The sequence below is a fragment of the Silurus meridionalis genome, chromosome 1, assembly GCF_014805685.1.
Source record: "Silurus meridionalis isolate SWU-2019-XX chromosome 1, ASM1480568v1, whole genome shotgun sequence".
NCBI classification, from domain to species: domain Eukaryota; kingdom Metazoa; phylum Chordata; class Actinopteri; order Siluriformes; family Siluridae; genus Silurus; species Silurus meridionalis.
Genome location: NC_060884.1, coordinates 18,148,177 through 18,160,927, shown reverse-complemented (window position 1 = coordinate 18,160,927; position 12,751 = coordinate 18,148,177). Strand labels below are relative to the sequence as shown.

The 12,751-nt window shown below is 36.6% G+C and overlaps 1 protein-coding gene and 1 long non-coding RNA gene across 6 annotated transcripts in view; one reads left to right on the top strand and one right to left on the bottom strand.

Annotated features, from left to right (window-relative positions):
- Positions 1 to 1,844: 1,844 nt before the first annotated feature.
- Positions 1,845 to 4,489, top strand: LOC124391702. The gene is made up of 2 exons (XR_006927024.1): positions 1,845 to 3,880; positions 3,976 to 4,489. It is a non-coding gene; the product is annotated as an uncharacterized LOC124391702 (long non-coding RNA).
- Positions 4,490 to 4,636: 147 nt separating this feature from the next.
- Positions 4,637 to 12,751, bottom strand: part of LOC124391659 (copine-9-like) — an 88,159-nt gene continuing 80,044 nt past the window's right edge. For 4 of the 5 annotated variants that reach the window (XM_046858369.1, XM_046858386.1, XM_046858377.1 and 1 more), the window contains 6 exons: positions 12,255 to 12,436; positions 10,028 to 10,155; positions 9,166 to 9,268; positions 8,778 to 8,835; positions 7,009 to 7,082; positions 4,637 to 5,321 (listed from right to left, as the gene is read on the bottom strand). In XM_046858369.1, the coding sequence (XP_046714325.1) occupies positions 5,130 to 5,321; positions 7,009 to 7,082; positions 8,778 to 8,835; positions 9,166 to 9,268; positions 10,028 to 10,155; positions 12,255 to 12,436 (737 nt within the window). In that variant the 3' untranslated portion in view covers positions 4,637 to 5,129. Of the gene's footprint in view, positions 5,322 to 7,008; positions 7,083 to 7,325; positions 7,598 to 8,777; positions 8,836 to 9,165; positions 9,269 to 10,027; positions 10,156 to 12,254; positions 12,437 to 12,751 lie in introns of those variants that run through there. The other variant, XM_046858407.1, reaches the window with a different exon arrangement.

Below are 12,751 nucleotides of genomic sequence, written 5' to 3'. Positions count from 1 at the left end.
TTTAATCAATAATACCACACTTGAATGCAAAATGTAATGTAAGACTCTTTGTAAATGTATAATCATATTCTAATAATATACCAAATTTAGTTATAACATTTGGAAGATAAACAACTAAATGGACTGTAGGTACTGGTGTTACAGACTGTAAACCTATGTAAAATAGATGCAATTTTGGGGGAATTTTATAGATATTAATATATTATAATCAAATTATAATTAGAGATTATTAAATTGATCTACAACAAAATGTACTAGAGAGGAATGGACTGATTTGTGTTCACTAACACAACATACTACATAATATACTGTACCTACACCTTGGTTATTTGTAGTTTTTCTGTTTGTAAATACAAATTCTAACCCAGGACAAATATGGCATCTCACAAGAATTATGCAACTGGTATGATGATGTATGCACACAGTAGTCCAACAAAACTTTCTTCAGAGTAAGCATAGTTTAATGTGGCATGGCAAGGAAACTGATAGACAAACTAATATTTACTGACAAAAGTTAATACTGTCAAAAAAATAAAAAAATAAACATTATGTACTCCGGTCTTGAATAACATTGTATAGGGGAGTTCTGTTCTGTGCATGCCTTTTTATGCTTTTAGACAAGGTGCACAAAATAAACAATAAACTGCTATTTTAATGCATACTTGAGAAACATTTAAATAGTCATGCAAAAATACAAAATGTGTAATAGAAAATTAAAATAACTACACATCATTGAAAATCAGCTAAAGCTGCATGCTAAAGCTATTAATAAATGTATTATGTAAATATTTAGAGAAATATATTTGCAGCAAGCTACATTGCATTTTGTGCCATATTCTACCATATTATGCAATTTTCACAGAATATGTATTATACACAACAAAAGTCAAGGACAAAATATACAGAATTAAACTCTCATAGAAAAACAATATTGTGTGCTAGCTATATAATAGATATAAAAAGGCAACACATCCTCAAGTGTATGTCAGGTTTTGTGATACCAAGGTTGATTATGTCAGAAAGTTTCACTCAGTGTGAAATTACAACATATAGAATTAAGCGAAAAACAATCCAAAAAATCTTGAGAAAAAAAAAAAAGTAAAACAACAAAAAAGGTACAGTAACCAGTTTGCGTAGAGTGCAAAATCCTGTCATAAATTAGCATGTGGCTGTTTTTAGAATGAATTAATCAAATTCTATCTCATGTACAAAAGTAATTATAGTACAGCTGTCATCAATGAGATTTCTCATTGTCTCCAGGCAGAACAGGGGCTTTTGTCAAGGTCTAGGGAATAATAAATAGTTACCAGTTGGATTTAGTGCTAAATCTTCAGGTGACTAGTAAACTAAAGGTGAACTGTAATTTAACATAATAGCATGATAATGACCCAAAGCATAAATTTAATTAAGAAAAAACAATGTTGTAGCCAGACAAAGGTCATCTTTTTTGGATGACCTAAACCAGAGGATTTAACAAAAAAAAAAACTGTGGGGCGGCCTAAAGTGGGCTGTGCACAGGAGACACCTTTACAATTTGATGGATCTAAAGGTTTTTTCAAGAAAAAGTTGGAAAATATTGGCACGTCAGTATGTGCCATGCTGATAAACTCCAAAAACAAAGTGATAAAATCAAGAGGTGCTTCAAACAAAGCATCAATTAAGTTCAAGATATTGTAATAAAATTTGTAAAAAAAAAAAAAATGAATTAATTTTTAACAGCAAAAAAAACAACCATTATATAACGGATGTGTAACTTTTTATATCCATTGCATATATATATATATATATATATATATATATATATATATATATATATATATATATATATATATATATAAGTACACACTTGTAAGAACAACAGAAGTATTTGCGTAAAGGTCCCCTTTGATACCATGCAATATCATAATCTGCAATATATTACAAATAGTTACAAAGTCAGTTAAGTACCCCCTGCTCTGAAACAGAAACACGCTTAGTTTATTCTTTAAAAAAATCATTTGTAACATAGAAGAATTAGTTAATTTATGAATTAAAAGAGTTCTTCACATAAATACAGTTAAGGTAAAACCCAGCTGTCCTCACAGTTTACTCTTGTTTAATGAAACATTTAACATTTTTTGGCAGTGGCATTGTATTTAAATAAACATAACTAAAACAGCATACAGCAAAATCTAATTTGGGAGATAATAAATAACACACCCTGTCTAGCACTATTTAATGTGTTTAAATCTTCCCCTAAAATCAGAGAAAGATGAAATTGCAGAAATTTGAATTACAATTTGACCATACATTTATTTGGAACAGTCTATTAGCATTGTCTTTTAACTAGTTGGGAACTTTGACAGGGTTTGTACCATTGGTAATTTGTTAGATTTTAAGTTTAGATCATGATGGTAAATAAAAACATCCAGTTCGGAGAGCAAACATGGCTTGTTAATGAGAGAGCTCAGAGGAGAATGGCCAGACTCTTTCAAGCTGACAGGAAGACTATGATAGCTCAAAAGACCACTTTTTACAATCATGGTGAGCATTTTACCCTTTAGGAAATACCTCAAAACAGATGAAATTCACCTAATAGAAGACCACATTGGGTTTCAATTCTGTTAGGAAAGAACAGGAAACCTTTGGACTATATATTTACTAAAAAATGCCAAGAATGTAGTTTATCTATGCATCAACAATCAATTTGTATCAAAGCAACATCAGCAGCCAGAGACAGAACAGCCAATAGATTTGGGGCATGAACTCTTACATTCATCTAGAGCAGGAGTCAGTGACATGGAGATTGAGAAAGACTAGAATAATTTTGCATTCATTTGCAAAGAAGAAGAGGCATATTTTGAATCCCCTAAAATTAACATAATGGCCCTGTGCTACATTTTCAAGTGGTAGTTGTGATCGCATTCTCCTTCATCTCACTCTTATTCACTCTTCGGCTACATTTTGAATTGAAACAAATAATGTTTGAAGGTGCCCTTGTAATCTAGACTCAGGCTTCTGTGTTCGGCCCTTGTGCATTCTATTGTGCTGCATGCTTTTTTTTAAAACTCTAAACAGCCAACAGAGACACTGCAAGCTCTTAAAGACCAGCGAGATTTGATCCTTCAGAGCTAATGCCAGAATACATTATTCATCTGGTAAAATCTCCCAGGTTATGGCTGAAAGGAAGGTCGAAGCCGGGAAAGAATTCATTCATATGAAGAGAGTCGTGGAGGATTATACGCTGGGAGTGTAACAAGAGAGATGACGTTAATAGAAACACACATCTTGGTAAAAAGAAATAGAGTCACTTGAAGTCTGTAGGAGTCTCTCGAAAACCAAACATAGTCTAGACTAAGGAAATTTGGGTGTGCCATTTGGACTTTCAGTGTGAAGGTGTGCAACTGTGAAGTCAAGGAAATAAATCTAAGAAGAATGGAATACAGTATTTAGACAGTGTATGAAGGCTGATAGTTCTGTATTTTAGTTCTTTTTTTTGTCTCACCAAGAGACATTACCAACATCCAATCATTAATCATCAAAACATTTCTCTTTGTGAGAATCTAGGAGGAAGAGGTTTGTTATGGTTCCCTATGCCAGCGGTGATCGAGTGAAGGGCGGAGCCGGACAGTTTCAGTCAAGTGATGCCAATAAAGATGAGAGAGACACCAGCCTCAGGAAGAGCGCTACCAAGCAGAGATGAGCGGAAGGATTGCCAAACGGTGACTGAGCGTGGGGGGGGCGCCGGAGAAAGACGTGCCGGCGGGCTAGTGCACTCGGGCAGACGCTAGGAAAAGGCGTGCCGGTCTGCATGGAAACTCAAGCATGCATTAGAAAGAGAAATTGTGCCAATCCGCAAGTGTAATGGCCGGACGGCGGAGAAAAGCGGGCTGATCCGCAAGTGGGTGCCAGCGGACGTCAAGCGGGAAAGTAAAAAAAAAAATTTTAATAAGGAAACCTCTGCTTAGTTGACTATTTTCTGTCTCTTTTTTCCAGCATGGAACCAGTAAGTTTGTTACAGTAGTGCCGAAACCCAGTGGTGAGGGTATGACGCCAGGGAGACTTCGCCACGGAGGGAGCAGGACCAGTCCAAGGAGGAGTGCTGCCACTGACTCCGCAGTCGGTCGTTGGGGGTATGTGCCAGCGGTGAGCAAGTGGAGGGTAGACCCGGACAGAACGAACAGTAAGAAACATCTTTAGCTGATGAGACTAATCAGTGCTCTCTGTTTAAGTCCGGCTACGCCAATAAAGAGAAGCGAGTCCCCAGCCTCGTGGAGAAAGACACCAAGCAGACACAGGCTGAAGGGTCACTGAACGGTGACTCAACGCAGGCGGATGCCAGGGAAAGGCATGAAAAAATGGAAAGCGTGCCGATTCGTGAGTAAGATAGGTGGACGCGGGGGAAAAGGCGGGCCGATCCACAAATGGGGCGCCGGCGGACGTCAAGTGGAAAGGCATCCCGAAAGACTGTGGGATGAAAATGAAAGTAAATAAAGCTCTGCTTGGTGAACTCTTGCCTGTCTCTCATTCTCATTCAGCAAGGTTCCTGTGAGTTTGCTACATTCCCAAAGTGTGGTTTTGGAAGACTTCTCCCCTAAAATACATTAAGTATTATTTAGGAAATATTTAGGCTATATTCTTTTAGTTTATTCAGAACACATGCACAACGGCTATGTTTAATATGTCATTATTAGTTGTTAATATGTGGTTATGTGTATGTGGTTATATGGTTTAATAGTTCATGTTCTTCTTTGGTCACTTTGAGTTGATAAAGAACTGTACTAATAAAGATTGGCCAATGGTTAATTATTTTTTGCCGTTCTAGGTATGTTGAGGGTCATCACTTTTTGGGACAGAACAGAAGTTCATCTGCCCACTCACTCCAGACTGTGACTCTTTCATCCACTTACTCTCTGTTCTTGCTTTGTCTTCATTCTCCTTACTTTTTTTGCTGTCAGTTTTTATTAAAACATTTTGTCTCTCTCTATGAATCTGTGGAATATTCTAACATGAGAAATGACATGTAGGTTAAAAAGAGATTAAAGATTTGTATATAATGGGACTTTTTTTAAATGTGGTTGCACAAAGTTGTTTTCTTGCCAAGCCTTTATCAGTGCTAACATTTGTCAGACGGGAAAATGTGCAGATGCTCAGATGCGCATGTTGACAGGGAGTTTGTTGGGCATGCTGGCGGAAGGGGGGGCGGGACGTGGTTCAATCTCTTTGCTCTTCATGAAGGACAACAGCTGGTCAGGGATCTCTGCTAGAACATCTTTAGCCAGCCGAGCCATGCTCAGGATCTGGTTTCCAGAGCGGTCGATGTAGTCACGGAAAGGAACAAACTGATCGAGGAAAGACAGAGGAAAAAATATATTCATTCTTTACCACAATTATCACACCTCATAAAAAATAACTGGAACTATAACATGAATAACATCTATCAAATGATCTGATGAGCCTAATCATATGGGGAGGTTAAATAATCTTATATTAATTTTATGTTTTCCTATGTTGTGGAAAAAACACTGGTTCCAAATTTACCAGCACCCACACATTTCATATTCGGTGAAAACTCTCCTGAGAGCACTGAGCCTTTTACTGTAATATATAACTAGTTTAACTAGCTTGCAGAACATTTCAATTACGATTGCACATAGGGCTGTTTTTTAAATCCTACTCACACCCACTCCTGAAGTAATCCTGAGCAATCCTGCCTGTTCCTGCCGTTATTATTTTTGTTCAGATATGCTCGCCATGTTCTTTTTTTTTTTTTTCTTTTTTAGCTTAGTTGTTTTTTTTTTTCTGAAATATAAAACATTTTATATGTAACAAATATTTGTTTCTTAGACTATTTCTGTTTAAATAATTTTTATGTCCAAAATATTACCTAATGACACTGGCAACAATCCGAAAACTCATCAGAATTAATGAGGGCATCAAGAGCTCCTGTTACACCGGCCATATATATCATAGTGGGTATCAGGTGATTTTCTTTGCATGCAGTTTTCCTTTATTACCCACACATGGCATTGGCATGCATAAACATAACATTTTATTTTGGTCTCATCTGACCACCACAAACAATTCTAACTAGAGTTCAAACGACAACTGTCATAATGTAGTGCTGCTTCTTTGAATTGATTTTAGAAAGAGAACCCTTGTGCCAACTCCATTAATCCACAATCTTTGCAGTATAGTCAGTAGAGGTTATCCATTCTAGCATATAAGCTTAAGAGAGGCAGCAATAAGCACCACACAGGAACTAAAAGATTTAACCAAAAAGGTCTGATGTATGAAAGTAATTTGACATCTTGGTAAATTGCATCAGCAAGTGGACTGAAATGTTACATTCTGCCGAATAAAAGTACTAGACTTCATCACTATTAAAACTTACATGTTGGTAGAACAAAGTAAACACACACACACACACACACACACACACACACACACACACGCACACACCTGTCTGTTGCACTCAAGCAGCCTTTTCTCTCCAATTCAATCTAGGCTAAGGAAATTCCCCTGGGGATTGGGAGATTCATAGCAGAAGTCTGTAGATATGAGACTGCACTCGAAGGTGGAGAATGAAAGATTCAAAAACATGTCTAGAGTAATGTGTCTTTAACAGCACACCTACCACAGCAAAATGGGAAATAAAACCCCCATGCCTAAGACATGGCCCTTTAAAAGTCAAAATGTTAAATAAACTGTTTTTATGATTTTGCTACATTCTAATGAACAGCTTTTATCACTATTGGTTGCTAGGCTGAATTAATCACACAAACACTTTATCATTATAACATTTCATTTAGCCCAAAATTCTTATATACTTAATATAACGTTGAATGGTTTAATCAAATAAAAATGTAACAGCCCTGATATATGTTCTACTGCAAAGACTTTGAATTATTGTATTATTGTGTAAAACATTTTCTAGTGTTTCAGCCATTTATTTAAACGGTGCCAAATGACTCGGTGTTGTGACAGAGCATTGGCACAACAGAAAGGAGTAAGTGGAAATTACTGTACCTGAACAATGTCTCTTTCTGCAAAACGTCCTCTAGATGACACTCTGACCTCATCACCATCCAACTCCTCCATAGCTGGCGGTGAGAAGACACACTGGTTTGATCTTCGCACACTGTCACCATCAATCATTTCCATACTTTAATATTCTAACAGTGTATTGAAATGGTGTGAATATCAGCACCGTCTGTCAATGTTGGAGATTGTTTACTCTTTTGATAGTGATTGCTATAATTCTGTGTGGTTTTCTGCCAGAGAGAGGGAGCATCTGTTGGGGTATGTGTGTGTGTGTGTGTGTGTGTGTGTGTGTGTGTGTGTGTGTGTGTAGGCTGTAGGCAGATGTCAGTTAGCTCAGTCTCCGGAGGTGGCACAGGCTTAAGCACTGCTTCTCCAGGGAAGAGAGGGTACTTATGCTGTGTGTGTTGTGTGCTTAAAGTGTGTGTTTGACAGTGTGTGTTAATGTGCTCAGAGTTTGTGAGTACGTTTGTGTGCATGCCTCAGGGATCATGGTATCGATTGTGGAGATCCAAGTGTGTATGTAAATGAGACAGTGGGTACTATGGGGCTTTGAGTGGTGGGTGACAGATGGCAGCTGAGGACACAGAGACAGAGACAAGATGAAGAGAAGCAGAGAAACAAAAGCGATGATGCAACGCAGGATAAACGACCAAGGGCACAATGCAATCATGACTACTCCCAACACAATTAAGATTTGTACACTGGATGGATTTAGGTGGTTTCAAATTAAAGTGAAATTAAAGACACTTTCCAAAAGTTTTTTTCTCCTGCACTTTGATCATCACACCTTTACCACTGACAAACATTTGGCACTTTTCCACACTACTGAGAAAATAATTAAAAAATAATGACTTGAAACTTACTAATTAGTCTTTAGAGCCCATCAAAATAAAAATAAAAATATATGTGGGTACATTTGTGGGTGAATAATAAAACCTACAGCCACTGTAGTCCAAAAATATAAGTGTTAGGACATAACAGACATGACAGAAAGTCCTTCCATCACTGTTATTATAAAGTTTTATTAAACTTTCTGACAAGAAAACAGTACTATGCAATCCTTGCAAGTTCTTGTGGCATCCAAGCACAACCAAGTGGAAAATAAATGCTTGTACTCTGAGCTGAGTGGATTGTGTCAGCAAGGCTTAACTGTATATTCATCCAACTTCTGCAAAGATGCAGTGTGCTGATTTACACTGCAAACATTTTATTTGTTCCAAAACATTTATTTAATAGTCATTAGACTTAGATTATACAAGTTTCATATAAAGTGTTTTAGTTTTCACATTCTAATTCCAGCTTTTTTATTTAACCAAAATCTTTTGGTGTATCTTTTATTTCCTTTGTTTGCATCTCCTCTGCAAATGTAGTACATAGAGATTATGTGAAGAAGCAGTCTCACAGACACACTAAAAATTTAAGTAAAAGTCTACAAATTATTAAGCTGAAATCCTTTTATTGTGTCTCTGTTTGACAATATGTTTGCTTTTCAAAACAAATAATTCATGGCATGTGTCTGTGTGTATCACAGATAGCATTCATTATTATTCAGAGTTTGCACCGTGTTCTGCACTTTTGCAGCATAGACTCGCTGTGAGGATTTAGAAGGAAGACCTGATGCAGTATGTTAGACTCTGTATATGACATGGTGTATCTAAGTGCATATGGAAGTGAGTTTCTTAATCTTGTTATGACCAAAGGGCAAACCTGGTATCTGTCACTCTTACAATCACACACACTCAATGCAAACTTACCATCAAACTCAGCCGGACCCACACCCACAATGATGATGGACATGGGTAGAGATGAAGCCTGATAAAAATACAACAATATCAAGTGCAATCAAAGAAATCATTTTTTATTTAAATGCTTAAAAAAGAAAACATGGTGGCAACCAACAAAACTGAATATGCCATTTATGCATGTGCACAACTAAGAGCTCTTACAACAACGCATAATACATATTTACATATATATTTAGCAATCTAATAATAAGTTCAGTACCATATATATTTTTTTCTCATAGTAACTTATTTTCTTGGTGTATATCAATATATTTAGAATACACTGTTTATGTATATTTAAGCTTTACTTATGTTACATATTATGCTGGTTTAGTTTTTTTAATTCAAATTGTCTCACATTGACAACGGCTTCTTTGGTCTGCACCATGTCTGAAATGACTCCGTCTGTGATCATCAACAGCACAAAATACTGGGAGCCATCGGTCACCTCCTGAGCTGCCCTGAAACACACCCAGAGTGAAGAGGAAGCAGTATGAAGGACTTTACTGGACAAAATGATTTTATTTTACAGAAAGTTACCAGCATTGTAAAAACCATAATGCATAATGCAACATTCTGCAGAAATAATTTGCAGTACGTAGAATCCTTTTTACACTTATTATGCCCTAAAGACCAGAAAGCAATGTACAAATGTCACTTTGACCTTTCAAAATATCTCCCATGTAGCTAAATATTCAGTCACGAATCAGCATGCATAAATATAGATTTTTTTTAAATCTCCATATCTGTGTTTTCTCATGGCTGAATATTTTATTCAGCAGAGGAATTATTAGCTGTAGTTCACCAATTTAAAAAAATCCAAAACTTTACAATATATTAATAACTAATTCTCTACAAAAAGCTCCTAATGAGATGAGATTTAGTGTGGAATAGTAAATTGGATAAAATTTACATAAGATGATTTTAAAAGAATAAAAGCTTTTAAACAGAGTTTGAATTTTCTTGATATATATATATATATGGATATTGGATATAACAGTCAGCACAGCAGGCAGTAAGGGGTCCCACTAGTTCTGTGTCTGAATGGCTCAGCATCACTGTGTGCCCACAGGGCAAAAATGCAAAATCTCCATCTACCTAAATGGCAAAAAATCTCTCTTTTCCTACATCCAAACTAACACTCACACGCATACACGCTTGCACACACACACACGCACACACACACACACACGCACACAAACGCACACACAGTGTCTTACCTTGCTACCTGGTTAATGACCGGGGCAAAGTTGGTTGGTCCATAAAGCTGGACTTTTCGGAGACTTTGGAAGTAAGCCTCCAGCACTTCCTCTATCCCCACACAGTTTGGATTCTCACTGTTACCATTCTAAAGGAAATACATTTACATTTAGGTTATTTTCCAGATGCCCTTAGAGACTTATTAAAGTGCTCTGAAGTCTTGAACTATAAATACATTCTGATACTGGATGACTGTCACAAACTAAGACTACATCAGTCTAAAAAGTATATTAATGAGGTAATATAGTAGGAAAATGCATACAGATAATTTTAAGGTTTCAAGTGCTACTGTTCTGGGTAGGTTTTTAGTCATTTGAAGACTGATAGTGAGGAGTTCATTCCACCACCTAGGTGCCAGAACAGATAGGAGACTTTAAGCATGCTTTCCTTGTACACTGATAGCTTGAGAAACCAGTCCAACAGTACTGGACTATCAGAAAGCGCATGGTGCAGTGCAGGTTGAGATAAGTGCTCTGAGATAAGCGGGTGGTGGTTTGTTTTTGGCTTTGTATACATATATCAGTGTTTTAAATCTGCAGGCAGCTACAGGAAGCCACTGAAAAGAGTGTAGAAATGAAGTCATGTTTGGATTTACAGAACACTAAGACCAGAGATTTCATCACTTTAAGCTGCTCTTTAGTTGTGTGAGTTCCTCATGACATTGTGGTATATACAGGCCTCCAGCAGCCACCAAAGCACCTCATATATGACTGTTTATTAGACTGCTAGATTGCTCACTGGTGAAAGTGAACTCCTGACCCTACACGAGCAAAGAGCAAGAGGGTGTGAGATTGAATTCAGACGAAACTGAATCACATTTCATAGATAGATTTTGAGTATTCCTTTGGCTGCATTGCTGAAAAACCTTATCTATCTATCTATCTATCTATCTATCTATCTATCTATCTATCTATCTATCTATCTATCTATCTATCTATCTATCTATCTATCTATCTATCGTTGTTGTAATCTGTTGTTACTAGTCTTTGCTGTTTGTGTTATTTGTAGATTATATTGTGTACTGCCTAATTTTTTCAATGTTTTACCTTTGTCTCAGCTTAAGAGTTTTATTTAGTGATCTGCACAGGATTTGCACATGGGCAGTACGTGTCAGATAAATATCTTGAATCTTTAATCCTGACATTCAAATTTCCTTATTCAATAACATTTTTCATTCCATCAAATTTCAGAATCAAATTTGATCATAATGAACTTAGTACACTGACATCTCTTGAAAAACACAAATGAATCAACTCATATTAAAAAGAAAGTAAAAAAGCACTGATCAGAGTGAATTCAAGGTCAATGCATGGGTCCTTCTGTTCTGTATTCTGTGTGAATGCTTTGGTTCTGTCCTATTATTGCATTAACCTAGAAAAGAGGAAACAGAGGGAATGTAAAAAGTGTTTCGAGAATTTAAATCCATGAACAAAGGGAAGATATGGTTTGTTACATAATATGTCATTGTTATAATTAAAGTTGCTTTAGCATGACACAGTTTGAAATACTGTCACACTAAGGTGGGTTTTAATTTAAGAAAAGTGATTACAGCTTAAAGTTAATGGGGAAAGTTCTTTAGCTTGAATTGTAAATACATAGTTTTATTTAATTAAACATATCATGTCATCATATTAATGACTTAATTTATCAGCCCTCAAAGACTAGAATGTATATTTCCCCCACCCAACCCCCTTTACATTTTTTACTTATTGTTTCCTCACAATTTTCTGCTCCTAATCCCTTCTTTGTTCCTTTACTCATGCATAGAGACAAGGCACATCCGGAGCTCAAGGACAACTCTTTATTTCAACAGTTTTGTCTCCCTCAGCCCATCTTTTCGCCTTTTATTGGCTTTATTACAAAAGATGTAGCTCTTCAGCCTTGGTAAGGGGGGTTGGTTTTGTGGACTGTGCTTTTGTGCTTCAGTTTGTTCTTAAACCATTTTCAGCAACTCTGTCTCTCCTCTCCTCTGCCTATCTTGCCTCTGGGCTTAAGCAGACTCCTCAGTTACCTCATTGTGCATCACTTCATATTTCACATAAAGGGTTTTTATTTTTTATAAAGCTTTTCGTATACTCTCAAAATAACAAGGGCGGGGTTTTGTGTAACTAATTATTATAGAGCAAAAGTGAAGACTTGACTGAGCCCAAGGAATCATAATAGTCAGATTCATAATATTGATCTCACCAGAGGAAAGGCATGGGAGATTTTGCCATCAGGAGGCAGTTTGGCTCCAAATCCATATGCTGGGAAGAGCTTGTCACTGTCATAGTCCTGAATAATCTCTCCCACTGCCTTCAATGCCATAGCGTAGGTGTTCATCTGATAAGGACTCATGTAATGCAGTGAGGTTGGCTGAGCCGGGTTACCTGAGATCACAGAAAAAAATGCTAAGTACATATTAAAAAAGGTTTTTTTCCAAAGATATTGGTCCATCCATCCATTAAACACTATTAAAGAACCGGGTAATCAGCTGATATCTGGACTGCTTAGAAAGCTTTTAAAGGGTTAAAAGAAAGGGGACAGTGCCAGGTTTTGTGAGAATATGACATTTTATTTCACTTCTCTATTTAATGCTTAATGAATTCATTAGTGCTTAATCAACGAAGTACTCTCGCACCTTCCAGATGTTAAAAGAGGAATTGGAAATGAGAATATTAATGTTCAAGCATAGAAGGAGTTGA